Below are 26,112 nucleotides of genomic sequence, written 5' to 3'. Positions count from 1 at the left end.
CCCCCCCCCCCCCCCCCCCCTTCCTTTTCGTGGTTCTTCGAGGAGCCCCGATCTAGATTCCTTTTACTCTTCCCTCCCACAGGTCACTTTATGAGGGCTCCTCAAAAAAGTATTAGGTGGATTTAATGTAACAAGAATGGAATAATGAACTTTCAGAAAAAGAAAAGGAAAAGGGTGCCAAATCCTATATGCAAAGTAAAAGATAGAATTGTAAGGTATACTCACTTTCCACCCTCAACTAGCCCTTCAGCAGCTTTCTCTAGAAAGTCTTGAACTCTTTGGCTACCCTTTGGGGCAAGTCGAACGAACTCGAGTGCTTTGACCTACAAAAAGAACCAACCCATAACTCGTTAACATCATCCTAAGGAAAAAAGTCATCAAGGTCAGATCTGATGACGCTTACCATGTTTTTAGTAATGAAACGACCAATCGCTGTTAGACGGAAGCTACTCAGTGAAAAATGGCTTTTGTCCAAAGGCAAGTACCAAGGAACAGGCGAATTTACAGCAAGATCTTTCTCCCAAACAACCTGATGTAATGTGGCCATGAATATTATGAGATCATTGCTTTAAAGCCATAAATGATTCCTCTCATTCATTCATGATAAAGCTCTTTTCCAACTAACCTCAAAACCTGCTTGTTTCAAAGCTTCAAGGCATTTTCCTGTCAACCTGATGTCTGGAAGACCATCACCAATCTCAATTTCCGCCTGCACAATGGGAACTTGGTCAATATAATCCATATTGGTGATCAATCACTGTGCAATCAAGAATCTGCCAAATAGAACGAACCAAGCCAAATTACCTTAATCTTTTGATGTTCTTGGTTATTTGGATCATAAGCATCAGCCATGCACCATTCGTAAGCAGCAAAATGCTGGCCAGGCTTTAGTACTCTATAAATCTCCTTGTAGCACCCATACTGCCAAACAAGAAAAAAGGAAAAGTCAAACCGAGATGGCCAATGCACGTACATTTCACGAGATGATATTCACGCTAAATCAACAATAACTGCAGTAAACTCAAACTCTAATGCTTCAGAATGTGTTAAAAACTTACTGCATCCGGTGCGTGGCAAGTAGCTTCAATTGCATATACTGCATCAAACGAGTTATCGGGAAATGGCATTTTCATGAAGTCGGCCTGCAGCGTGGAGAGAATATAAGTGAAGTATTAGTAGGCTTTCCTCTTCAAATTCACAAACAAAATTTTGCAAGACTAAATGTAATCTACTACAAAAAGAATCCAACCTTCACAAAGTCACAAGTCTTGTCCACTTTTGCAATACGATTCAGTTCCTGATGAATTAAAAAGCGAAAAGTACAATTATCTTGCTGCAAGATATTGACCGGGACGTATCATAACAATAGCAGAATAGTAATTATGAGGCAATAATTACCTTTCCTCTTGAAATCTGATACTCATTGTTGTTCAATCCAGTAACTGAAGTAGAACTGCAACAGAGAATCATAGTATATGAGACACTAACCATAAGCATAAATATAAAACAGTTCGATCCAGCATCAAACAGTTCAATCGAGACAGTAGACAATCTAGCTGTTCAAATTATTTTAATTCCAATATATCAAAGGCAAAAATACTCCAAGTGGGTTAGTCATCACACCTAAATCTTGCAATTTCTCTAAGTGGTCCACCAATTCCACACCCAACATCCAACACCTAGAAGTGTTCAATCGAGACAGAGTTATTGTCGATAATTCGAAACAAACAAAGTAAATTTCTCCATCTGCAAATGGAAAAACACAAACCTTCTGTCCAGGCTTCAAATTTAATTGCAAAGCAAGGAAGTGCTCGTGCCTCTTAATGCTCTCCCGAAGAGATTCACCATTCCATCTAGAGTGAAAAAATATGCATGTTTAGAGTTGACATTGCAAAACCAAACACACATTCTACTCTGCTGAATAAAAGAGGTAAATAGTACGCCATACCTAGGCGCAAAATGGAATGACTCGCCCCAACCGAACTCGTAAAAGCTTGTAACAAGATCATAGTATTTATTAACCTGTAGTAAAACATATTACACAGCCATGGGACGGGAGATTAATAGTCTAGAACCAATATGGTGACAAGGGGATGATTCTTTTACCATGTCAGTGTAGTTGGCTTTCCTCTCCGTCTCGTCGCCTCCATAGCAAACATGGTACTTCTCATACCTGATTCAACATAGTAAAACTTATAAAACAAAGATACAACAAGCCCCAATTCAAATACAACCATTCAGGCCAAATCTTCATTCTTCTCGTGATATCCTGCCTAATTTTCCCAATACCTAGTGCCTAAAAAATGGTACACAATCCTAGAATGCCCTGTTTCATTCGAAGCATCCACATCTAAACTTAACAAAAACAGATCAAGCAGAACATGCAGAAGCTTAGGCATAGAATTCAAAGAAAATGTCACAAACAGAGAATCAGTTGCTCATTCAGCTAGTCAGTGACAAGATTTTACAAATGGAGGTCCATTAACCAAACAAAAAACAATCTAGGAATACAAATTTAAAGGCAGAGAAAGAGATAATGTGTGTGTTTTTACTTTTCAACGGCGGAAAGAACCTCGTTCTTATCTATCTTGCCGCCAAGGCCCGATGCCAGATCCAACGCTCCAGCTTTCGACATGAGTGTGATCAAAAGCGGCGTCAGGGAGATCTAAAACAACAATTGAAGCATAAGAAGTATCAGAATGAGAGCAGAAGTAATGTTTAAGCATTTTTTGTTTGAAAATGCAGAGGGAAAGGGTAAATGTGAGTGTGATTCGTGTTGAGCAATGAACATTACGTTGAAAGCGGAAGAAGATCTGAGAGAGAAACAAAACCAGATGTATGAATGGATGAAAATTTGAAAAGGAATCTTTATAGAGCAAATCAGGGACGAACAAGAACAGTAAATGCAGTGATGAATCGAATGGCCGGCTACGAAAATCTCTCTCTCTCTCTCTCTCTCTCTCTCTCTCTCTCTCTCTCTCTCTCTCTCTCTCTCTCTCTCTCTCTTCTGGTTGACAGCGCACACTCCACGTTTGGGAGACGAGAAAAATTGTCATTTTGCCTCCAAACAAAATTTGAAAGTGCATTATCTTAATTAATTGTAGATAAATAAATATATTTTCTGTTAATTAATTATTGAAATATTTATATTTTTTAAATTTTTATCACATCTAAAATATTTTTATAGAGCATTTAAAAAAAAAATACAATTATTAGAAATTTTGTTAAAAATGAAAAATAAGAATAAAAGTTGAGTGGGACCCACCGGAGAGTCAACAAGTGTAATGAAAGGTCGGCAAAGAGTTGACCCAAACTTATAATTAATTGAACAAAGTAGAAGCTATAACCTTAATTAGCAAGCCTAAAGAGTAAGTTTAAGGAAAGGTAGTTCAAGCTCCATCCACCTATTGCCATCAATGTTCTTGTACTCGGTATTTAATTAGTCAAGACACGTATCATTAACAAAAAAAAATTAATGAAAAAAAAATTTAATAAGGTCAGGGTTTGAATTGCTGACATATTAATCGAGCTACCCTGTAGATAGTGCCCAAAAAAAAAAATAGGTTTTAGAAGTATAGTAACTGCCCCTCAAACTAGAGATGTCCACTGTACCCCGAACATTTGTGGGAAAAGTGGAACAAGGGATTCATCGTTTAGACAAGGAACAGGAGATGAGCGGGGAATATTTATTTTTCATTAGATAAATGAGGCAGATGTCGAGATTACATTCTCCATTCTCGTCTCCGCTCAATTCCCCACCTTGCCCTTCTCTTGTTGGACCTTAATGAACGTGGACATGTAATTGGGCTTGGTGGGCTTATGGCCCAATAAAAAATAAAAACAATGATAAAAGAGTGTTTATATCATGAAATCTTAGCTTTCCTTTCTCCATTACTAGAGAGAAATATATTGGCTTTATAAAATATTGGTGTTCAACATTTTAACTAAGTTCAAGAACACACAGCTAGCCTCATCAAACGTTTTAATTACAAAGACTTATGGATCAAGCAGCCGTTGCATCATCTACGTCGACACCGGACCAGGGGCCATGGGCTCTAGTATGCAGGAACGACGCGTACGTCGTCGAGCACAGGGCCACAGAGGGATCCAAAGTCGTCTATTCTAGTGTGGTAGTATGAACTGAAGAATGTGATTCTGGTCCTAGTTGAGATGGCTTTGAACTTGAGAATGCCAGTTTTGTAAAGCCCTTTTCCTTGAGATTGGAAGGGAACTTTGACAATATCTTTAGCAGCAAATGCTTCAACCATCATTGAGCCATGGCACCCGTTCTTAGCATCGCCGACTTTGAACGTTAGAGAGTAGAATTTGTTGGGGATGGTTCTGATGATTTGAGCTATGGCGCTTTCTCGCCCTGCAACGAGCTCGATCGCTGCAAGTCCAACGGGGACATTGAAGTGCTCTGAATCAATGAACTTTACTGCCTTGAGAGACTCTATGATCCAGCCGGGAAGTGGAGATGTGATGTCTTCTTGCTTTGGAGGTAGAAGAACTCCATTCGTCAAGTTTACTAACCGATGAGGACCGACCTCGAAGCTCGGGTTCCTGATCAAGTTATCTACAAGAAAAATGGTAAAAGAAACAATGAACATCGAACAATGTGTAACGGCCAAAGCCCACTACTAGTAAATATTGTCCTCTTTAGGCTTACACGTCTGTTAGGGAAAGGTTGCCCGAAAGAGTACAATATCTATTAGTAGTGAGCTTGGGCCGTGTATAATCTCGAAGCAATCAACAAACATGTTGGGGAATGTGGCTTTACATCTTGTTGGCAAGGGAGGAATGAGCTCTTTGATGGCAACAGCATCCAGCAGAGGTCCACAAGCAGGATCTTCCTGAACTCCAGGATTGTAGAACGTCACCTTAACGGAATCGGCAGGAGCTATGAACCCGAACGCATAGACATCGCCTCCGTTGCTGCTGTAAAGAGTTTGCAGAGGCAAACTTCCATTTTGGGGAGGCACCAACACAGTCAAAACTTCATCTTGTGCACATGTTCTTGAAGCTCCAAATGTAAGAGCATAAAGAGACCCTTTTTTCAGTTTTAGGATCTGAGAGATGGATGCTTCGTTGCCGAGCCTCACGGCGTGGGCACCATGCGCGACGGCGAAGAACATTCCTCCTGGTTGAGGCCCGCCGGAGATGTACTCAACCAAGCCATTGATTTCCCAGTTGGGGAGAGAGTCTTTTCCCATTATTACTGTTTTCTTTAGTTTAGTTTTGGCTGGTGGTAACTCAAAGTTACCATTTGCTAGAAGCCCTGTGAGAGAAAAGAAGCTGAGCTCAATGTTCATAAATGGGAATACAAACAGGTCACATTGCTTTCCCTTCACTCTCTGTGATTCAACTTTGAACCGTTCAAACAATCAACCTCGAACATGTGTGTAATTCCACAATGATATGATATTATCTGCTCTTACTCTAGGCCTAAACTTATACGATTCTAACAATAAACATATTAACTTCAGTTATATATATCATGAATCTTACTGTGAGATCTCACATCGGTTGGGGAGGAGGACGAAAGATTTTTTATAAGGGTGTGGAAACCTCTCCCTAGCGGATGTGTTTTAAAAACTTTGAGAGGAAACTCGGAAAGAATAGCCCAAAAAGGACAATATTTGCTAGCGGTAGGCTTAGAGTCATTACAAATGGTATCAGAGCCAGATACTGAACGATGTGCCAAAAAGAAGACTGAGCCCCCAAAGGGAGTGGACAAGAGATAACGTGCCAAAAAGGAAGGGGGTGAATTGGGGGGTCCTACATCAATTGAAAAGGGGAAAGAGTGTCAGCGAAGATGCTAGGCCCCGAAATCTCACATCGGTTGGGGAGGAGGACGAAAGATTCTTTATAAGGGTGTGGAAACATCTCCATAGCAGATGTGTGTTTTAAAAACTTTGAGAGGAAACTCGGAAAGAATAGCCCAAAAAGGACAATATTTGCTAGCGGTAGGCTTAGAGTCGTTACAAATGGTATTAGAGCCAGATACTGAACGATGTGCCAAAAAGAAGACTGAGCCCCCAAAGGGAGTGGACAAGAGATAACGTGCCAAAAAGGAAGGGGGTGAATTGGGGGTCCTACATCAATTGAAAAGGGGAAAGAGTGTCAGCGAAGATGCTAGGCCCCGAAATCTCACATCGGTTGGGGAGGAGAACGAAAGATTCTTTATAAGGTTGTGGAAACCTCTCCATAGCAGATGTGTTTTAAAAACTTTGAGAGGAAACTCGGAAAGAATAGCCCAAAAAGGACAATATTTGCTAGCGGTAGGCTTAGAGTCGTTACAAATGGTATTAGAGCCAGATACTGAACGATGTGCCAAAAAGAAGACTGAGCCCCCAAAGGGAGTGGACAAGAGATAACGTGCCAAAAAGGAAGGGGGTGAATTGGGGGGTCCTACATCAATTGAAAAGGGGAAAGAGTGTCAGCGAAGATGCTAGGCCCCGAAATCTCACATCGGTTGGGGAGGAGGACGAAAGATTCTTTATAAGGGTGTGGAAACATCTCCATAGCAGATGTGTGTTTTAAAAACTTTGAGAGGAAACTCGGAAAGAATAGCCCAAAAAGGACAATATTTGCTAGCGGTAGGCTTAGAGTCGTTACAAATGGTATTAGAGCCAGATACTGAACGATGTGCCAAAAAGAAGACTGAGCCCCCAAAGGGAGTGGACAAGAGATAACGTGCCAAAAAGGAAGGGGGTGAATTGGGGGTCCTATATCGATTGAAAAGGAGAAAGAGTGTCAGCGAAGATGCTAGGCCCCGAAATCTCACATCGGTTGGGGAGGAGAACGAAAGATTCTTTATAAGGTTGTGGAAACCTCTCCCTAGCAGATGTGTTTTAAAAACTTTGAGAGGAAACTCGGAAAGAATAGCCTAAAAATGACAATATTTGCTAGCGGTAGGCTTAAAGTCGTTACAAATGGTAGAGCCAGATACTGAACGATGTGCCAGAAAGAAGACTGAGTCCCCAAAGGGAGTGGACAAGAGATAACATGCTAGAAAGGAAAGGGGTGAATTGGGGGGTCCTACATCGATTGAAAAGGGGAAAGAGTGTCAGCGAAGATGCTAGGCCCCGAAAGGGGTGGATTATGAGATACCATATCCTCTAGAGAGTAAAACCAAACATTATTTAGAAGGGGGTGGAAACCTCTCTTTAACAACATGTTTTAAAAACCGTGAGGGATAGCTCAGAAGAAAAAGCACAAAGAGAACAGTATCATATAGCAGTAAGACTGCGCAAAGAGAACAGTATCATATAGCAGTAAGCTTAGGGTCGTTACAAATAGTATCAGAGTCAGACATCAATCGATGTGCTAGTGAGGATGCTGAGCTCTGAAGGGGGGAGTGGATTGGAGATCTCACATCGATTGGAGAAGGGAACGAGTGCCAACAAGGATGCTAGGCTCCGAACGAATCTTACATCGATTGGAGAGGAGAGATCTAAATGGATGGAGCTCTCCAGTAAGCACAGAACGAACAATCCAGAAACTCAAAAAATGCAAGAAAACCAGAACAAAACATTCTTTAGAACAAACCACAAAGCAAAAGAAACAACATTTTGTACAGTAAACCCAACAAAAAAATCCAAAACAGTACCAACAACAAAACAAAGAGTACCCACAAGCAAACATCAATGGCAGCACAAACAGCTAAACAACGAACAATCCCACAAAAACAGATACCCAATTCAAAAAACTACACAAAGGGGTTTGAAAATGAGTATTATACCTTCCAAAATGGGCCCTGCAAGGGCTGAAGAGGCCAAAAGCAAGCAGAAAGCGAGCAATGGCAGTGGTGAAAATGGAGAAGAAGCCATTTTTTGGAGTTAGAGAGGAAATGGGGTGAAGGGTTCGAGTGGAATGGATGGGAAAAGATTGAATTTATAGTGAGAGAAGAATGATTAAAGCAGGAAGATGCGAGGAAATAGAAGGAGATTAATTAGTAGAAATGGGGGTTTAGTGAGGTGTCATTAAACCTTACAACTGAGATTTTGAAATATGAAACATTGCTTCTGGATTTGTCCGCTTTTCTTCCATTTGGAGACCGTTTTTTTCTCCATGATTCGTGGACTTGATGGAGGTGCCAACCTTGTCGCTTTTCTTTTTTTTTTTTTTTCTCCAACACCATTTTTGTTTTATATTATAAATTCGATCCAACTCCCGAGGATTTGTCCACATCTTAAATCTAAACGCATTGACGTTCATGTTAGTACAACTCTTAGATTCTGTGTAAGATTCTATATTGATTTAAGAGAAAAACGAAATATTTATTATAAGAGTGTGAAAACTTCTTCTTATCATATACGATTTAAAATCGTGAAACTGAAGGCGATACGTAACGGGTCAAAACGGATAATATCTACTAAAGATGAGTTTGAGGCATTATAAATGGTGTATGAGTTAGACATGGGGCAGTGTACCAACGAGAACACTAGCCCCCAAAGAGAGTGGATTTTGAGATTCCTTAGGGCTATACACGAAGTGGTGTGCGAGGAAGAACGTTGGGCCTCCAAATGAGTGGATTGCGAGATTTCATAGAGATACGTAACTATGGGATTAAGTTGTTACAATTCAAATGGTATTAGGTCTTAATAACTTTAGAACGTTCTTAAACGTTCAATTTTATATTAATAAAATATTTTTTTTAAGTCTTAAAATATTTGTAAGCATTGAGTAGGATTAAATTGATAATTATTATTTAAAGACCTTCATAAAATTGATAATTATTCCCTCTCTTCAATTTACTTGAATTAATGGCTACGGTTGAGAAACAAATAAATAAATAAATAAGAGTGGCTAAAATTGATTATTTTATTTACCGCTGGAGTCAATTAAATTCGGTAAATAATAGTTTTGAGGAATTATTTGAAGATATGTCAGATGCTATTAATGTAATTTAATGTTTAATTTAATATCTCAACAGTGACAAAATAATGGCCTAAGCTAATTGATTACCGTTGATTTTTTATATTTACTTATAAATCAATTATATCTTCGAGTTCATATTATGATCGTCGTGGACAAAATTTTTCATTGATCGAGTCCTTGATATCATTGCACTCTCCGTTTATTAACTTAAAAAATGATTTAATCTAAAATGTATATATATTAATATTTTTACACAAGCGATCTTAAATGAAGTTTATTTCACCAGTCAAGTTGGATTTAGTCATCCCGAGATGACCACGACTAAATCTAAAAAAGAAACGTTATTTTATAATTAAAAAATTAACTAAGGACACGACTTTCAATATTTTACCCCAAATCTCTTAGGGGACTGTGGTCTCTTCCTAGTCCAAATACATTCAAACCTACCTAGAAAGAAATAATAATAAAATAAAATAAAAATTTAAAGGTTTGATTTTATTGGTTAAAATTTATGGTAAAATATTTTATTATTTTAATTCGGAATTCCATAAAAAAGAGGATAAGGCTCGTTTAATAAGGAAAGGCTACACCCACAGGCTATTTTTTTATTTTATTTTATTTTTTCGATTATTATTATTATTTTTTTTTTTGTCTTTTATAGGTTAAACTCAAATACAAATATGTAGTTGATTTAGGGTGATAATGAAATTAAATTAAATTTAGTGTTAATTTGTAATTTAAATAAAAAATTGATTTGAGGAAAAAAAAAATTTAAGTTAATGAATTGAATTTAAAGGAGATTATTTAATATGAAAATGCTTAAAAAATAATAATAATAAAATAAGCGGGATGCGTAGGATATCAAATCAATAATGCTAGCGTGCGCCTGCTAAAGTGAGGCTTTACACGTTCATATCCCATGTGCGTTGTCGATTTGTCGGCCGGTTCCACAAAATAATAATAATAATAAATAATTTATTAACAAACTAATATTCGCCGAAAAATATATTTAATAAAACGGACACGTGGCATCATACGAAGATTTTCTTCGATCGAAGACTAATTTAATGCTAATGGGCTGATTGGGGGCCCATTTCAAATGTGCTCTCAGGCCCACTTCCTCAATCACTTTTGTAATTTCTTTTTAAATATATATTTTTAATTTATTTTGACACACAACTACCTTAATTGTCAAAGATTTTAATGTAATGCAACGTTGTAATTAACCCATGTGTAATTTAAGCTTTGATTTATTTAAAAAAAATATAATGGAATCTCTTTGACCTAGAACTAACTAACTTTAGTAATTTTTTTGGCACGAGGCTTTGACGTGATCAGTGCCCGATCCCTATTTCCTAAGGTTCGGATCATTCTTGAACTTCTTCAGCTTGGATTAGGTAATAAAACTCGAAGGGTCACAACCAAAGGAGAAATAAAAGCAGCCTGAAGTGATTGAGATGGAGAAGGAGTGTCAGTATTCTAATTGTTGCTCGTCCCATGACAAAGTGCGAAGATTATTTATTTTTAATTCTATATAAATATTTTTCTACAAATAAACAAATTGAAATTAAAATAGAAATTTTCTTGTTTTTGGCTTGGTAATAAATCGTCTAGCTTTTAAATAAATGAATTGTTAAGCAGGAATAAGTCTCTTAGAACGTTATTATCGAATATGTTAATAATTCTGTTTCCAATAATGTATTTATCCAAAATACAAATGAAGTAACGAAAGATGTTAGAAATTTACGATCATGTTAATTGTTAGATTAACAGTAACGTGAGGTTTGTTAGAGTGACTCGAATAAGTAAGTACGGAGAATAATGCTTTTAATCAATAATTACTGTAATTATAGTTAGGTAATCAATTATTAATAAATAAAAGTTAATCACACGTAATATAAATAAATTAATTATCTACTACGTTGACGATTTATTTCCCTACTTCAATATCTATATTTTTAAAATAAAATTTCCTATACAAATTATTCATAATACGTCACCAATAGTGTGCCTGAAAATTAGAAATAAATAAATAAATGAAACTCATTTAGGGTTTTGGGCTTGGATCTATTGATTGGGCCAGCCCAAACATTTGTCTAAGCCTATTACAATGCCATTGATATTGGGCTATTCCTAGATTGGGCCGAGCCCAAAAATTTGTCTAAGCCTATTACCATGCCATTGATATTGGGCCGAGCCCAAAAATTTGTCGAAGCCTATTACCTTGCCATTGATATTGGGCTATGCCTAGCCCTCCTCCTAGGTTTAACTCTCCGTAACTTCACCACGAGTAGATTCATGAAAGTATCTGAGTGCTCGAGCATTCAATCACTATATAGACTCTACTTTGGTCTATTATGTATCTCTGTTATTTTTAAAATTTTAAAATATATTTGTTAGGGAAATATTTTTACACAGAATCTCATAGAAATTGACTCTTCACTCCTTGTTTTTTTACGCTCAATCTCCATTCTCTCACTTCTATACTCCTAGTCGTTAATTAAATTTTTACCTCTTTGTTAATTAAATTTTTACCCATCATCCTCTTGTTGGATCCACACTATTCAATATTTACAAATATTGTTGATCTTCAATTTTAAAAGGTTAAAATGACTAAATTATATAATCTAAATTAAAAAAAGAATACAGGAGAGACTGAGAGACAGTATTTTATAATTTAAGAACATGGTTTTAATTAGTTAATTTATATTTAGATTGTCCATGAATTCTTTATATTCTTTTGTTAAACAAAAATTTAAAGTTATATATTTTAGATATTTATACATGTCATATTCAAACGAATTATATATATATATATATAAAAACCCATTAAAAATGAACATAGAAATCCATCCCCACATAAATATCTCCAAGTCCAAACCCGGTTTCCTTCCAAATCGCAGTCATTCCTCCTCCCATTTCCATGGCAGCCCTCTCCGCCGGCCACCGCTATTTCTTCGGCTCCGCCGCCGTACATTTCAGAAACAGAAGCATCAGCCCCAGATCGATCGTCCTCCTCTGCCTCCATAACCAAGACCCTTCAGAACCTTCAGAAGAAAAGCCGAAGAACAGGCAAGAAAGAAAACAGTCGATTCCAGGGATTGTCCAGAGATTCGAGAAGATGGGAATAGAATTGAAGGAGAAATTAAGCCCTCAGAGAAAAGGAGACTGGAAAGATTTGACATTGATGAGCCTTTCATTTGCTGTTTATGTGTATATTTCTCAGAAGATTGTCTGTGCATATTTTGTTTGGATGTCAATGCCAAAGCAAGTATGGTAGAAGATGATGGATTTCAAAGGGGAGATTTATCAGATCTCTTTGTTGTTGTTGTATGAAATCTGTGCATAAGTTTGTAAATGTGTACAAGATGTTGTTCAAATCTAGATATTCTTAACTAGATGAGCTATGCTATGTTCGATGTTCATAATTTTGATTCGATTCAAGAAACTTGTAAAACTTTAAATCTAAATCTAGACATGTTTGTAAAGAAGAGAGTAAGTGAATGCATTATTTCAAATATTCAACTCAGCCACTGAAAACCAACCTGTGTTAACAACTAATGTTTGACGCAGAGGAGAAAATTCAATACTAGTAAGAGAGACAATGAATTAACTCAGCTCAGTGTACCTAATCAGCATGGCGTTTTTCGCGCTTGAAGAGACGGTAGAAAAGCGATATCAGCCATTCCCAAATAAGGATTAGTTGAGTAACTATTATGCCGTGCTTCGGTTTTGGCTCGGGTCTGGGACCAAATATTCCCTTGTAGATCTCCTTCTGCTTTTGGTAAACAGCCTTGTCATGTTCAGCAAGAAATTTTAGCTCCCTTGTGATTGCCTTATCCTCAGGTGCATACTTACGTGCTTTTAGTAGGTCCTCCCGAGCTGCGTCGGTTTGCCCGAGTTCTGTTCTGGCCTTACCTCGTCTAAACAACGCCTTGATGTTGTTTTCGTCCTCTGTCAACACCTGTCAAACATTAAGCCGCTTGAAACATTTAGCCGAATTCAGCTCAGGAGTTAAGTTTGTGTTCATGAAACTTGTAGATAAGAAGTTGAATCTATATTTAGTACATCATCATCAATAACGTGGTCTAGTTCCATGAAGCTACATAAACACAAGCTTAGCTAATTGGTCCCTTCATATATCTCTCGGACCAAACACATGCTACACAAATTCAAGCTTGCACAAACCATCCAAACTCATGGTTTCCCAATTTTCCAAGCTTTATAAACTACTCAAGCTTATCCAAACAGCTAGTCAAAAATCCCAAAATCGTTTTAATATTGGTGAAGAAAAATAACTCGAAATTCACATTAACGTGTGTACGATGAGGAAGAAATCTATCAAAGTAGATCCAGTTATCATTCTCGGGCCCTCTTTCCAATATATCAACATTATTACCAAGAAGTTCTCCAAAAAATTCCATCCTCCATATTCAAAATTGGGAGTTGCCATATACCTGTGATATCCTACATTGGTTGGAGAGAGAACGAAACGTTCTTTATAAGGGCATGGAATCTCTCCTGAGCAGACGCATTTTAAAAACCTTGAGAAGAAGCCCGAAAGGGAAGCCCAAAGAAGACAATATCTGCTAGCGGTGAACTTTGGTCATTACAAATAATATCAGAGCCAGACACCGGGCGATGTGCCTACGAGGAGGCTGAGCCCCAAAGGAGGGTGGACACGAGATGGTGTGCCAGCAAAGATGCTATGCCTCAAATGGGGTGGATTGGGGGGTCCCACATGGATTGGAGAAGGAAACGAGTGCCAGCGAGGACGCTGGACCCCAAAGGGAGGTGGATTGTGAGATCCCACATCAATTGGAGAGGAGAACGAAACATTCATTATAAGGTGCGGAAACCTCTCTTTAGCAGACGCATTTTAAAAACCTTGAGGGGAAGCCCGAAAAGAAAAACCGAAGTGGACAATATCTGCTAACGATGGGTTTTAGCCGTTACATAATCTATATAATATTACCACAGTGATGGCTGAAAAGCTCGTGCAATATTAAATATCTCAAAGGCAGTATGAACTCATGACCATTTACTTGAACGATCTTTGAAGAAGTTATGATGAATCAAAGAGTCACGGAACACGAGAAACAATTTCAATTCACCTACAAAGTGTCATATCTTACCATGCTACACTGTGCGATGGCTTCTTCATAGCGCTTCAGCTTTATAAGACAAGCTGCCATGTTAAGATGGCATGGATTCTTAACAGCCAAAGCCATATCACGGTACTTCCCAAACAACTGGAACATGAAATCATCACCCATATATGCTATAGCCTAAAAATAAACCATTAGGAAACTTGTCAAGAAGATGAAAGTTATTTTCTGGAATGCATTTGACATGGAATTTCAGTAACAGGTGTGAAGAAAGAGAAGCATCTAACCATTTCATACTGTTGCATGGCCTCTTCCAGTTTTTCCTCCTTGAATAAAGCATTGCCATCCATCTTTCTGCGATCAGCTGCACCGATTCGTTCTTCAACAGTCATGTCACTTCTAGCTTTTCCCTGAGAAATAAATAGTCGATCAAAAAATTTCAGAACAGATAGCTACTGTTGAAGTCGGCCAAAGAGATCGAAGGTTTTAAAGAGTGATATACAACTAGAAACTATAATAAATCTCACTTCTTTGGTCTCGTCAAACCCAATGAGCTCGACTTCATATAATACATCAGCCATGGGTGGAACGTTCGGGAAGGAAAAACTTCCATCCTTTCCGTAAGCTAACTCCCATCCCACGTGCAACAACGCACATTCACCGGATTTCATACTGGCAACACCGATGCTCAAGCCAGTCATTTCTTTCTTTTCTGTTACAGAAGTATAAGGAGGATATCAGAAAAACAAGTAAATGTTCAAATGACAGACCTAAATAAATAAATACCTTTTCCTAATACAAGTTCAAGGGGCTGTTGTTCATTCCAAGTGTCCTCGAATTTGTGCTGAGTGCTTTTGGTCCATGCCCGATAATGCACTGATACGCAAGTCACTCATACATCCATTAGATCGATGGATAAGAAATTCAAAATGACATGATCAAGAAAAAGATTTTAAGGAGAGCAGAGATGTTGAAGATTTACATTGCTGACACAACAAAATTGTGACCAACGAAGCAACAAAAATCAATATTTCGATAAGCTAGAAAATATCATGAATCTAAATCTCACACATGAAATATGTGCAAAACATCGTCACCTAGGTACCAGCAAGATATTGAACTTAGAATAAGCACGTATGGTACTTACAAAAGCATGTTGCATATTTGGACGGCTTCTGACCGTGACCTTCCTTAACAATCTGTTTCGTAACTTTCTCCTGAAGAATTTCCACCTCAGAATCAACTTTTGGTGGGGCATTGCCATCGCTTGGAGGCTCCCCGTGAACAACAGATGCACCTTCGGCTACTATTTCATTTTCATCATCTTGATCTGCATGGGACCGGAATTCCTTAACATCAACCAATTGTACTATCGGAATTCGTTGAAGAAACTTTTGATCTTCTCCATCATAACGAAAATATTAGATGTTCTCAAATTGAGAAATTGATTGCTTATACATTATCTTGACGCCAAGCACTGATTTAGAGAGACTCCACCCATTATAAATGATAATTGTCATTAAGAACAAGAAATACACTAGAGAAATGGTCGAGGATAGAGCGTTTCAAAAAATAGTCAGAAATCATCCTAATAACAATTGTTGGGAAAAATCAAATTCGCCTACATTACATAAATGTTAATGTTCACCGAACCAGAATCTTCTAAGGAATGCTTCCTTCCCCTCTCCAACCAATGTGGGATCTCACAATCCACTCCCTTTGGGGGCCAGTGTCCTCCTGGCACACGGCCCGATGTCTGGCTTTGATACCATCTGTAACGGCCTAAGCCCACTGCTAACAAATATTGTCTGCTTTGGCCCGTTATGTATCATCGTCAACCTCACAGATTTAAAATGCGTCTACGGGAAAGGTTTCCACACCCTTAAAAGGAATGCTTCGTTCCCCTCTCCAACCGATGTGGGATCTTATACTATCAACTTGACAGACTTTTATCGTTTCAGCTGAATTTTTCATTGAGTTGAGAGGCTTAAATGTAAAACACAAACATTCAATCATACACAGGGTAAAAGAAAGTCAAAGAAATAACCTATATTACGTTTCTGCTGTTCCTGTTCATCTTCCATTTCTTCACCTAATAACGCAGATTACTCCTCAATATATCTGCATTGAAGAAAACTGATAAGAACAATTCCAAATAACCAACAAAAAGTAGATTAGAATCCAGTTAATTAAAAAGCATAGCCCATACAGTGCAAATCAGAAAGAAATCTTTTCCTCAGCTAATCAAATGACAGAAGGATTTCAAACATAACTCTAACACAGAACAGAACAAATTGATTCTAAAGGCTGTAAAATGTTTTGACAAGCTCAACAGCCATCTTCTTTCTTCCTATAAACATCGCGAACTTTCTTTCCAGCAGATTTTCTCAGCAATCAAGCACGAAACAGAGAGGGATTACACAGAAGAGAAATGAAAATAAGAGAAATTGAGGTTGCAGAGGAGGATCGAAGAGCATACCAGAGTCAAAGTCGCCTTTTTTTCTGGGTGATTCGATCAATTTCGCTCGTATTTCCAGAGATCGAAGAAGATTCTAGAGGGAGTTCTTGCAATTTTGTTTCTAAAAAACAGATTTGAAGAGTTTATGCTAATTAATCGCTAGAGCGAGGAGCACGAAGTAGAGTGAAATGCAGCCGCGGTGTCCACGCTCATTCCTCGGCGCGTAACACACGCGCCTTTTTCTTTGGCAAATGTAATAAATACATACACACACAAAGCTTCGTTTGTGTGTTCACTTTCAAAACTAACAGCTCATGTGATATTTTTTTTTTCTCTTCATACATGTATACATATACATATATATACATATATACAATTTTTTTTTTTTCTGAACAAATCTTGTACTAATTAACGTGCAGGTTCGAGTCCTCTACAAGGTATAATATTGAAAATGTCCATTGAATTGGAATGAATGAATTCGACGTTGGACATGAATTTTCGGCGAACTTCTCTATCAAATGAATGGAAGTGCGCTTTGAAATTGTCCCCCTTTGCACCCACCCTCATGTACGTGTTGCTATAACTGAAGAACCAAAAAGGTCGAACTTCAACCCCTGAGAGTTGGCCATGAGGGAACTGATATGCTTCGACGAAAATTAAACATAGTAGATTGGTACAATAGAAATTAGACTTGCTCCGAGGAGATAGAATTTCCCATTTAGACGAAAAATGGGAAATGAGTGGAAAACATTTTTTTCCTGTTACATAAATGTGGTCGGAGACGGAATTATATTTCCCACCCCTATCCTCGCCCAAATAATAGTAAATAAAAAATAATTACTTGCAGAGAATCCGATCCTTCCAAATTTCTCACGCGTAATCCCAATAAAAATAAATGAAAATTTTTACTAGGATGAAAAATGAAATAAGTGATTGGAATGGGAATAGAGAAGGCTCCCACGTCACCCCACTCGGTATACATCTCTAATAAAAACTTTCAATAAAATTGTATCTGTTAAGGATATTTAGTAATAAATTATAGTTTACCATATATATTATATTCAATATTTTATTATAAGGCAAATATCGCCTTATTATCATAGGTATCTTTCCATTTATTACTATTTCCATATCCTTGTAATTTATTTGATTATAAATAAGATAACTTTCACACCATTTAGGTGTGGTGGATTAATCAAACATTCACAGTATCTATATCATATCGCCGATCAACAATGAACACAACTAAATTAGTAAATAAAAACTACACCGACCACTTCTAAATTCTATTAGCACAAACATGGAAGTGCTGAGACCAAAAAAGTTCAGTACATGTCCCAATCCCTAAGTTACAACATGGTTTCAGCAACCTTAAAGAAAGCAAAGCAAAGATGTTGGAATTCCATTTCATGTCGGCAACCCATCGTCCTGTCTCTACATCTTGAGCTGAGCTCCACCAAGTTTTCTCAATGCCAAATCAGTAGTCCCTTGAGAACTTTGCAAACTCAGCCTGCAAGAAAGAAGTTTGAAATGTGTCTCAGTTTCAAGTCCCTAACTTTGAGAAGTCCGAAAATTTGTGACATTTGATTACGATTCGGTTCCTCCATTCCCGTGGGCTTTTGAGGAGCGGTGATGGTTAAAGAGATTATCTATGGTTAAACTCTTCACAACTTCTCAATGAATATAATTCTTAGCGCAGGTGTCTTCGATATGCGATTAACATTTAGGACATTCTAGTGCTCCGTTCACTCAAAATGAAAGCATTTTATTCGATAATCAACCCGAACTCCCCAACGTATTACTTCTAACCTCTATCAAAGTCGATATCAGTTAACTGCAGTTTACTTTTCACTAAGAGAGCAAGTTAAATATAGCGTGTTCTCTATAAGAACAAACTTTAGAGAGGCATAAGAGAATTCAAACCTCAAATCTGTTTCTCAAATGGTCGAGTTCCTTGTCCAGATCATTAATGGCTTGATTATATGCTTGCATCGGCGACGACTGACTAGTCGTATGGATCTGCAGAACGCGAACAATCAGTTCAAGAGAAACCAAAATACATACATTTCAACCCAACAGGAAAAAAGGTACATGGCAGATATAGGGAATTCAGAGAAATTTCCTAAAATATGTCATACTCAAAGATCAACAAATGATAACCATGCTGTTGGTATACCCGAGTGAAACAACGTCGCGAACGATCAGGTTTGGAGCCAAGAACATAAACGAATATTTACGTCCTTGCAGAGGTAAGAAATGGATAGTAGGGATGGATCTTAGAATTAAAACGTTATACTTATAACAGCCCAAGCCCACTACTGGCAGATATTGTCCATTTTGGTCCGTTATGTATTACCATGAGCCTCACGGTCTTAAAACGCGTCTGTTAGGGAGAGGTTTCCATACATTTATAAGGAATGCTTCGCTCCTATCTCCAACCAAGGTGGGATCTCATAATCCACCCCCCTTGGGAGCCCAGCATTGGCACACCACCCGGTGTCTGACTCTTATACCATTTGTAATAGTCCAAGCTCACCGCTAGCAGATATTGTCCATTTTGGCCCGTTATGTATCACTATCAGCCTCACAGTTTTAAAACACGTCTGTTAGGGAAAGGTTTCCACACCCTTATAAGGAATGTTTCGTTCCCCTCTCTAACTAATGTGGGATCTCACAATACACCCTCTTTGGGAGCTCAACGCCCTCACTAGCACACCACCCGGTATCTGGCTCTGATACCATGTGTAATAACCCAAAGCGACCGCTAGCTGATATTGTCCGTCTTGGCCCGTTATGTATCACCATCAACCTCATGATTTTAAAATGCATCTGTTAGGAAGAGGTTTCCACACCCTTATAAGGAATGCTTCGTTTCCCTCTCCAACCGATATTGGACCTCATATTTCCAACTACTATGACAACGGTGCTACAAAGATAAGTTCATTCTACAGTCCAGCGGGCAACTGGCAACCGAATGCATTGCCTTGCAGCTGAAATCTTGACGCTTTGGGACCAAGACTATGCCATTTGTAACTTCAATATATCATAATCGCCAAAGAATCAGTAGGCAGGCTTGTTTTCTGAACCAAAAACTCATTGAACGACTCCTAAACTCAAAAGCTTATCCAAATAGTCTCAACCCTCCTGCTTATTGGTTCATAGATTAGCTCCAGACTCAACAAATGAGACAATCCGACAGCAATTGGACAGGAAATGACACTGCAGCTTGCAGGGTTTGAGCTTAACCACGACTACTGCTAACTAAACCACAGCATAAACTATGCAACATTCACACAAAAAGAGGAAAATCAACTAACCCGGACAATGATTTTATACTTCAATGGGTGAGGAAGCTTATATCCAGCAAACAACACAGTTTCATCTCTGTGCAGCTGCCTGTTCATCAAATAAACTCATTATCAACCAAACCAAGACCCAAACACTGTCATAATCTCAAAATTTTTCAAAAGGGTTACTGTACATGCGCAAGATGTTACCAATAGTGTGTTCCTCTCTTTCAATGGTAAACGACGCCGCATTTATGATCTTGGTATCTCTCTCGTATGAGACCCTGAAGAGGAAAAAAGCAAGAAAAAACGTAAGAGATTGAGAAAATTGCTCTGTATAGAGAAAGGAGTAGAGTTCATCAAATTACTTCTTGGTCCCCTCTGGAACGACGAATCGCTCGTATCGGTCGGGGGCATTCATGGCTTTTGATCTTCTTCTGAAGAAGAAGAAATTTGAGCTCTCCTTTGTGCAGAAATGGAAGCTTGCCCCAGCGAGAGAAAAATGAAGAACAAGAAGCTCTGGTTTTTTTGTCGTGTTTGAGCTTTTATTTTTTCTTTTTATTTATTTATTCATGTTTTTTTATGTTTGGAATAGTTAAAATAGATGAAAGTTGTCGTGCTTTCTCACTTAATGCTTTAAAAAGTTACAGAATTACAATATTTATTGGTTTATAGACGGGATCAGAAATAGTAAATTATAGATATTTAGATAAATTCAAATCTATTAAGAATTTCTTAAAATCTTAGTAGTTTGAATACTTTCAATCATATCAACTAATTTAAATCATATCTTTATTTTGAATACTTTCAATCATATCTCAACACTCCCCTTGGTTCAAAGTTGGAGATGCCAAGTACAGAACTTTTCTTTTGACAAAGCCTTTGTAAGTATATCTTTTTAACCCGTATAATGTCTGTCTCAACTTGTATACCTTTGTTTCTTTGTCTTTCTTTATGAATCCCTCTGGTTGTGTTACATAATAAACCTCTTTTTGATCTCCATAAAACTTTTTGTTTGATAGGTCAACCATATCCCATGTTCCATTTTTATCAATGGACTGCATCTCTACTACCATGACTTTCTTTTTTCCACTTTCTTTTTCAGTTGCTCCTTTATAATTCATAGAGTCTGAGACGAGGCAATAAGAGGAAATTGACATGATGTATATATGTCAGCTAAAGATTTATACTTCCTTCGAGGTGTCTCATCTGAAAGTTCTTCAAGAGAAGATTTGTTGTTTAGCGATACTAAAGACAATGAATTTGACACATTTTGTGTTGTAGTGGAGGCACTAGGAGATGCACTGCATTGACTCTTATCTCTTCATTTGGAGAAACTTCCGGTAATCTTTTACTGCTCCTGTTCTTTACTCCTATCCGAACTCAAGTTTTCATTAAATATTACTTCTTCAAACTAAAATCTTTTGTTATATAATTTATATGCCTTTGATTGAGAACAAAACCCAATGAAAATGCATTTTTTTAGATTTTTCACTAAAATCTTTTCACTAAGGATTATATAATTTATATGTCTTTGATTGAGTACAAAAGCCAATGAAAATGCATTTTTTAGATTTTTATCAAGCTTTTGACGAGTTTGAGGATGTTTCAAAGCATAAGCAACATAACCAAAGATTCGTAAATAACTTACATATGGTTTTCTTCTATGTCATACTTCATAAGGAGTTCGATTTATAACGACTTTTGTTGGTGAGAGGTTTAATAGATAAACGGATGTTGCTACACTCGTGTAGAATTGACCATGTCGGCTTTGATGTTGTTGCTGCTGCAATTCGTGAAAAAATAGACTCACTTACTGAATACTGAAGAGAGCCATGACATCTGGTTTCTGTCTCTCCTTTTCTTCTATTGTGGGTTCAAATAGATCAACGAACCGGGCTCCATTAAATTCTATAGCTCCTGCGATCTGAGCAAGGTTTTTATCTTGATGCTTCACCACTCATATTTCTCACCGTTAAATGATTGGTAACAACTGGGCAAAGGAAGAAAAACTAGGTACTACCAATAATCATTCACCATCGTCTCTGATACCAAATTTGTTGGGGAAAGGGATATCTAAAGAAATAGGAATAGATAAAATAGATAAAAAAGCTACCTCTCTTTATTATTGTTTTCTCACTCAATCATTAAAAACTTACACAATTACAGTATTTATAGCTTATAGAAATATGAAATCTAGATTATTAGTTCAAAATACTTTCAATACGGTGAAAATTAAAAAAAATAAATAAAAAAGAAAAGAAATCCGAGTATTTGGGGTGGTCTTAAACGCAACACCGAGTCAATCTTCGTTGCTCAATCTTCTCCGCCGCTCAATCTTCGTCCGCCGCTCAATCTTCGTCCGCGCCGCACTGCACCGCACCGACCAGCCCGGAAACGGAGGTTGTCAAGTTCCCGCCGCTCCGGTAACCATATTTCCATGTAAACCTTAACATTCGTTTTGTATAAATCTGCAAATTAAGCATTTAACTTGTTTGCGTTTCTGCAATTGTGTTTGCGAACTGCCAATCACTCTTATCATCGTAGCATTTCTTTGTTTAAATCATTGGTTCTGTAGAGGATGTTTGTTAAAAGGAGTTCTTAGCGGTTGTTCCGCCACTTTTAAAGCCTCTCAAGTTGCTCATGATCAGAAATTTCTGAGGAGCGGACTGTGTATGAATTGAGGGATGATGAAGTTTGCTGGATGTTCTATTACAGCTTCTTTGACACCTATCCAGCCTTTCATTCAGAGAAGCCATCCTAGGCTGTCAATCGGTGTTTTACAGGAGAATTTATATAAACCACAGAAACTTGGAGAAGGTTCAGAGGCAGAAATGGTTGCTAGACGTTATTCCCCTCCTTTGTTTAGGTGATTGTTTTCCAACTATAATTAATGATCCGTGTTCCTTAATGTTTATATCTTTTGACTGAAATTGGCTTTTTATTCACTTTCTCAGTGTTGCTCCTATGATGGATTGGACTGATAATCACTACAGAACTCTTGCTCGTATGATATCAAAGCATGCGTGGCTGTACACCGAGATGCTTGCTGCTGAAACAATTGTTTATCAAAAGGATAATCTTGTAAGTTTGCGGGGGAATCCTTTGGGGAATAGCTAATTTTTCAATATTTTTAACAAATTTAATAAGTAGGGTTGCTTTTGTTTATCAAAGATGTCATTTCCTTCATTTTCCACATTTTACTCGAGGTTTTCAAAATTGTGTGTAGCATGTCGGACTAATAATCAATTATTTGAGGTAGCCCTCCCTCACCCTCAAGCATACTTGTTGAGGATTGTTGGGAGGGAGCCCCACATTGGCGGATTAAGGGAATGATCATGGGTTTATAAGTAATGAATACTTCTCCATTGGTATGAGGCCTTTTGGGGAAACCAAAAGTAACCCATGAGAGCTTATACTCAAATTGGACAATATCATACCATTGTGGAGAGTCGTGATTTCTAACATGGTATCATAGTCATGCCTTTAACTTAGCTCAGTCAATAGAATCTTCAAGTGTCGAACAAAGTACAAGTTTCGAATAAGAGGAGGTTGTTCAAGGGCTCTTTAGACCTCAAGGGAGGCTCTATGGTGTACTTTGTTCAAAAGTGATTCAAGTGTCGAACAAAGGGTGTACTTTGATCGAGGACTTTAGAGGAGTCGAGCCTCGAATAAGAGGAGGTTGTTCAAGTGCTTTTAGACCTCAAGGGAGGCTCTATGGTGTACTTTGTTTGAAGGGAGGATTGTTGAGCATTGTTGGAAGGGAGGATTGTTGAGCATTGTTGGAAGGGAGTCCCACGTCGACTGATTAAGGGAATGATCATGAATTTATAAGTAAGGAATACATCTCCATTGGTATAAGGCCTTTTGGTGAAACCAAAAGCAACGCCATGAGAGCTTATACTTAAAGTGGATAATATCATACCATTGTGGAGAGTCGTGGTTTCTAACAGTATTGCCTCCTTGCTAATACGTTGGGTTAGTAAATAATTATTTATGCCCCATTCCTCCACTCTTATGATCTTATGAGAAGATTTGCCTCCAGTTACCCCAACAAAAGATCCTGGCCTTGATTCCTACAATATCCCACAACTTTCATGGTTTATAGTTTGAGTTGGACCAAGGGTTTCTCTCATTTTACCAACATTTGGTCACCAAGAGTGACGGCATGGTTGTGTTTTCAATTTGTAGGATGCTCTAATTAGATTGAACCTTTCAACTGTTGACTGCTATTTTTTATCTGTCATTATGAGGATGTACTTAATCTCCAAATTGGCCTGACCTCATTTCCTGTTTGTTTCATCATCAGTTCAGGTTGGACTAGAGTTTTCTAATTTTTGATTGGTGAGAGTGAAGAATTGATGGGTGTTTTATTTTTCTCAAAGAAGACTTACCATCTTATTGCTACATTTTGCTACTTGCATGTTTGAACTAGTAGGTGTTTGAGTCATATGAAGAATTTCTTCTCTTTTCATGAATCAAACTTGATTTGATTATGATATGCTTCGAATGTCTATGTTTTTCTTGTGAAATTCGGTATTCAAAGTTCCTTCTTTTCATGTAATCTTCATTTATTTTGCACAGGACAGATTTTTAGCATTTTCTCCAGAGCAACATCCCATTGTCCTGCAAATTGGTGGAAACAATCTTAATAACATTGCAAAAGCTGTTGAACTTGCCAAGCCTTACGGCTACGATGAAATTAATTTGAAGTTTGTATTTTACTCATCTTCTTCATATTTCTTTAGTTTCTACAATAAATTCTTAAATTCTAATATCTTTTTTTGAATGTTTTTCAGCTGTGGATGTCCAAGTTCAAAGGTGGCTGGACATGGGTGCTTTGGTGTTCGCCTTATGCTGGATCCGAAGGTTTCTGGCTATATTTTGATTTTGATCATCTTGTATATTTTATATTCTTCAGCCATGTGTCTGACGTAGGCTTTTCATGTTGACAAGGAAAGTTTGTTGGTGAAGCCATGTCAGTAATTGCTGCTAACACTGATGTCCCTGTAAGCGTGAAATGTCGAATTGGTGTCGATGACCATGATTCATATAATGAGCTTTGTAAGGTTTCTACTCTTTTGTCTCTTGTTAGAAAGCACCAACTACAGTTTCTTTGCTTAGATAGACATCGTTATGTCTTGAGATTAGTATTGTATTATCGATGATTCAATCATGGGAACTCTATGATTTCTAGAGTTAAGTTCGTTTAACTAGAACGATTCCATGTTGGGTGACTTTCCAAACAATTTCTTAGGAAACATGTGAATGAAGACAAAACATGCCAATTTGATGATGGGCATGGGTTGATACAAAATATTCTTTATGAAGAGATATTCTAGTTTGATGCTACATCATGTGGCTTCTTAGTTGTTGATTTCTCCCCTCATGTCAAGCACTTTTTGTTTCAGGTGACTTTGTTTACAAAGTTTCTTCTTTGTCGCCAACTAGGCATTTTATAATCCATTCCCGCAAGGCATTACTCAACGGTATCAGCCCAGCTGAAAATCGAGAAATTCCTCCTTTGAAGTACGACTTCTTAAGAACTTTATATAGGCCCAGAGAGCTTGTCATTTGTGGTTCAAGTATTTTTCTAAGAACAGGCTTTTGTAGTTCATAATATTGATGTGGTCACAGGTATGAATATTTCTATGCACTGATGCGCGACTTTCCAGACTTGAGATTCACAATAAATGGGGGCATTAAGACTGTTGATGAGGTGAACATTTCTGCTCAGCTAACTGGACCTAAAAGTATCAGAAATTGTGATTTGTTTTAAATGATAATTTTTTTACATCATAATTTAATGTTCATTTATTTTGAATGAGCTTATACAGGCTAATGCTGCTCTGAGACTAGGAGCTCATGGTGTAATGGTGGGCCGATCTGCTTACCAGAAGTATGTTTATGCACGTTTTGAAAATCAATATTCTATCAGAGTTGGTTATGATATACCTTAATTTGACTGATGGCTGTTATTCATTCTCCATAGCCCATGGCGTACTTTAGGACATGTCGACACTGCAATTTACGGTGCACCTAGCAGTGGTATCACACGACGTCAGGTGCAATCGTAAGCTTGGCTGTGAGATTAGATTATCCTTCTGCTTGAAAGTTGACTATTATCTCATTTAGTTGTAAACTTTTCTATCTTCTTATCTTCTAGGTCCTTGAACAGTATCAAGTATATGGGGATTCTATTTTAGGTAAATATGGAAATAGACCAAGCATACGAGAGGTTGTGAAGGTAAGATCTTGTTCGTGGTTTGCAGCCTTAAAACATAATTTTTGTCTGTTCAGTTATTTGGTCTAATCTTTTTTTTTTTTTTTTTTTTTTTTTTTTTTTTTTTTTTTTTTTTTTTTTTTTTTTTTTTTT

At 37.6% G+C, this 26,112-nt stretch overlaps 5 protein-coding genes across 13 annotated transcripts in view; 1 reads left to right on the top strand and 4 right to left on the bottom strand.

Moving 5' to 3' along the window:
* Positions 1-2,962, bottom strand: part of LOC111493094 (cycloartenol-C-24-methyltransferase) — a 4,206-nt gene extending 1,244 nt beyond the window's left edge. Inside the window, exons 1-13 of one of the 2 annotated variants that reach the window (XM_023142700.1) lie at positions 2,795-2,962; positions 2,553-2,665; positions 2,107-2,173; positions 1,949-2,022; positions 1,769-1,853; positions 1,624-1,679; positions 1,399-1,453; positions 1,250-1,297; positions 1,059-1,142; positions 805-921; positions 626-709; positions 404-529; positions 226-323 (exon numbers count right to left, since the gene is read on the bottom strand). In XM_023142700.1, the coding sequence (XP_022998468.1) occupies positions 226-323; positions 404-529; positions 626-709; positions 805-921; positions 1,059-1,142; positions 1,250-1,297; positions 1,399-1,453; positions 1,624-1,679; positions 1,769-1,853; positions 1,949-2,022; positions 2,107-2,173; positions 2,553-2,635 (977 nt within the window). In that variant the 5' untranslated portion in view covers positions 2,636-2,665; positions 2,795-2,962. The remainder of the gene's footprint in view (positions 1-225; positions 324-403; positions 530-625; positions 710-804; positions 922-1,058; positions 1,143-1,249; positions 1,298-1,398; positions 1,454-1,623; positions 1,680-1,768; positions 1,854-1,948; positions 2,023-2,106; positions 2,174-2,552; positions 2,666-2,794) is intronic. The other variant, XM_023142701.1, reaches the window with a different exon arrangement.
* Positions 2,963-3,835: 873 nt separating this feature from the next.
* On the bottom strand, positions 3,836-7,938 carry LOC111493086. Its single transcript, XM_023142691.1, has 3 exons — positions 7,745-7,938; positions 4,781-5,278; positions 3,836-4,576 (listed from the first exon to the last, which is right to left on the bottom strand). The coding sequence occupies exons 1-3, from the start codon at positions 7,830-7,832 to the stop codon at positions 4,056-4,058; spliced, it is 1,107 nt and encodes a 368-aa protein (XP_022998459.1). The 5' UTR covers positions 7,833-7,938; the 3' UTR covers positions 3,836-4,055.
* Positions 7,939-11,598: 3,660 nt separating this feature from the next.
* LOC111493085 (peptidyl-prolyl cis-trans isomerase FKBP42) lies at positions 11,599-16,650 on the bottom strand. Its single transcript, XM_023142690.1, has 9 exons — positions 16,471-16,650; positions 16,039-16,112; positions 15,139-15,321; positions 14,778-14,867; positions 14,519-14,703; positions 14,279-14,401; positions 14,019-14,171; positions 12,512-12,847; positions 11,599-11,930 (listed from the first exon to the last, which is right to left on the bottom strand). Exons 2-8 carry the CDS (start codon positions 16,073-16,075, stop codon positions 12,512-12,514), a joined length of 1,107 nt encoding a protein of 368 aa, XP_022998458.1. The 5' UTR covers positions 16,076-16,112; positions 16,471-16,650; the 3' UTR covers positions 11,599-11,930.
* Positions 16,651-17,730: 1,080 nt separating this feature from the next.
* The window catches only part of LOC111493118 (DNA-directed RNA polymerases II, IV and V subunit 11), a 15,255-nt gene continuing 6,873 nt past the window's right edge, over positions 17,731-26,112 (bottom strand). Inside the window, exons 2-6 of the mRNA XM_023142735.1 lie at positions 20,105-20,173; positions 19,931-20,020; positions 19,767-19,845; positions 18,373-18,468; positions 17,731-17,959 (exon numbers count right to left, since the gene is read on the bottom strand). Of these exons, the coding sequence (XP_022998503.1) occupies positions 17,927-17,959; positions 18,373-18,468; positions 19,767-19,845; positions 19,931-20,020; positions 20,105-20,157 (351 nt within the window). The 5' untranslated portion in view covers positions 20,158-20,173 and the 3' untranslated portion in view covers positions 17,731-17,926. The remainder of the gene's footprint in view (positions 17,960-18,372; positions 18,469-19,766; positions 19,846-19,930; positions 20,021-20,104; positions 20,174-26,112) is intronic.
* Positions 21,972-26,112, top strand: part of LOC111493074 (tRNA-dihydrouridine(20/20a) synthase-like) — a 5,950-nt gene continuing 1,809 nt past the window's right edge. The window contains exons 1-11 of one of the 8 annotated variants that reach the window (XM_023142678.1): positions 21,972-22,162; positions 22,455-22,605; positions 22,694-22,820; positions 24,326-24,448; positions 24,536-24,605; positions 24,698-24,800; positions 25,148-25,265; positions 25,374-25,455; positions 25,574-25,635; positions 25,729-25,801; positions 25,903-25,983. In XM_023142678.1, the coding sequence (XP_022998446.1) occupies positions 22,759-22,820; positions 24,326-24,448; positions 24,536-24,605; positions 24,698-24,800; positions 25,148-25,265; positions 25,374-25,455; positions 25,574-25,635; positions 25,729-25,801; positions 25,903-25,983 (774 nt within the window). In that variant the 5' untranslated portion in view covers positions 21,972-22,162; positions 22,455-22,605; positions 22,694-22,758. Of the gene's footprint in view, positions 22,179-22,314; positions 22,606-22,693; positions 22,821-24,320; positions 24,449-24,535; positions 24,606-24,697; positions 24,801-25,147; positions 25,266-25,373; positions 25,456-25,573; positions 25,636-25,728; positions 25,802-25,902; positions 25,984-26,112 lie in introns of those variants that run through there. The other 7 variants (XM_023142676.1, XM_023142677.1, XM_023142672.1 and 4 more) reach the window with 7 other exon arrangements.

Source organism: Cucurbita maxima, unplaced genomic scaffold (assembly GCF_002738345.1).
Source record: "Cucurbita maxima cultivar Rimu unplaced genomic scaffold, Cmax_1.0 Cma_Scf00018, whole genome shotgun sequence".
NCBI lineage: Eukaryota > Viridiplantae > Streptophyta > Magnoliopsida > Cucurbitales > Cucurbitaceae > Cucurbita > Cucurbita maxima.
Note: the sequence above shows the minus strand (reverse complement) of the source record. Positions and strands in the feature narration are given on the sequence as shown.

Excerpts from the sequence above, each read along its gene's own strand:
- LOC111493085 (XM_023142690.1), bottom strand. The coding sequence starts at position 16,075 with ATGGAAGATGAACAGGAACAGCAGAAACGTAATATAG. Across the intron at positions 14,868-15,138 it reads CAAATATGCAACATGCTTTT|TGCATTATCGGGCATGGACC; the intron begins GTAAGTACCATA and ends CTTGCGTATCAG. Across the intron at positions 14,704-14,777 it reads TGAACTTGTATTAGGAAAAG|AAAAGAAAGAAATGACTGGC; the intron begins GTATTTATTTAT and ends CTTCTGTAACAG.
- LOC111493086 (XM_023142691.1), bottom strand. The coding sequence starts at position 7,832 with ATGGCTTCTTCTCCATTTTCACCACTGCCATTGCTCGCTTTCTGCTTG. Across the intron at positions 5,279-7,744 it reads TGCAGGGCCCATTTTGGAAG|GGCTTCTAGCAAATGGTAAC; the intron begins GTATAATACTCA and ends TTTCTCTCACAG. Across the intron at positions 4,577-4,780 it reads TCCTCCCTTGCCAACAAGAT|ATAACTTGATCAGGAACCCG; the intron begins GTAAAGCCACAT and ends TTTTTCTTGTAG.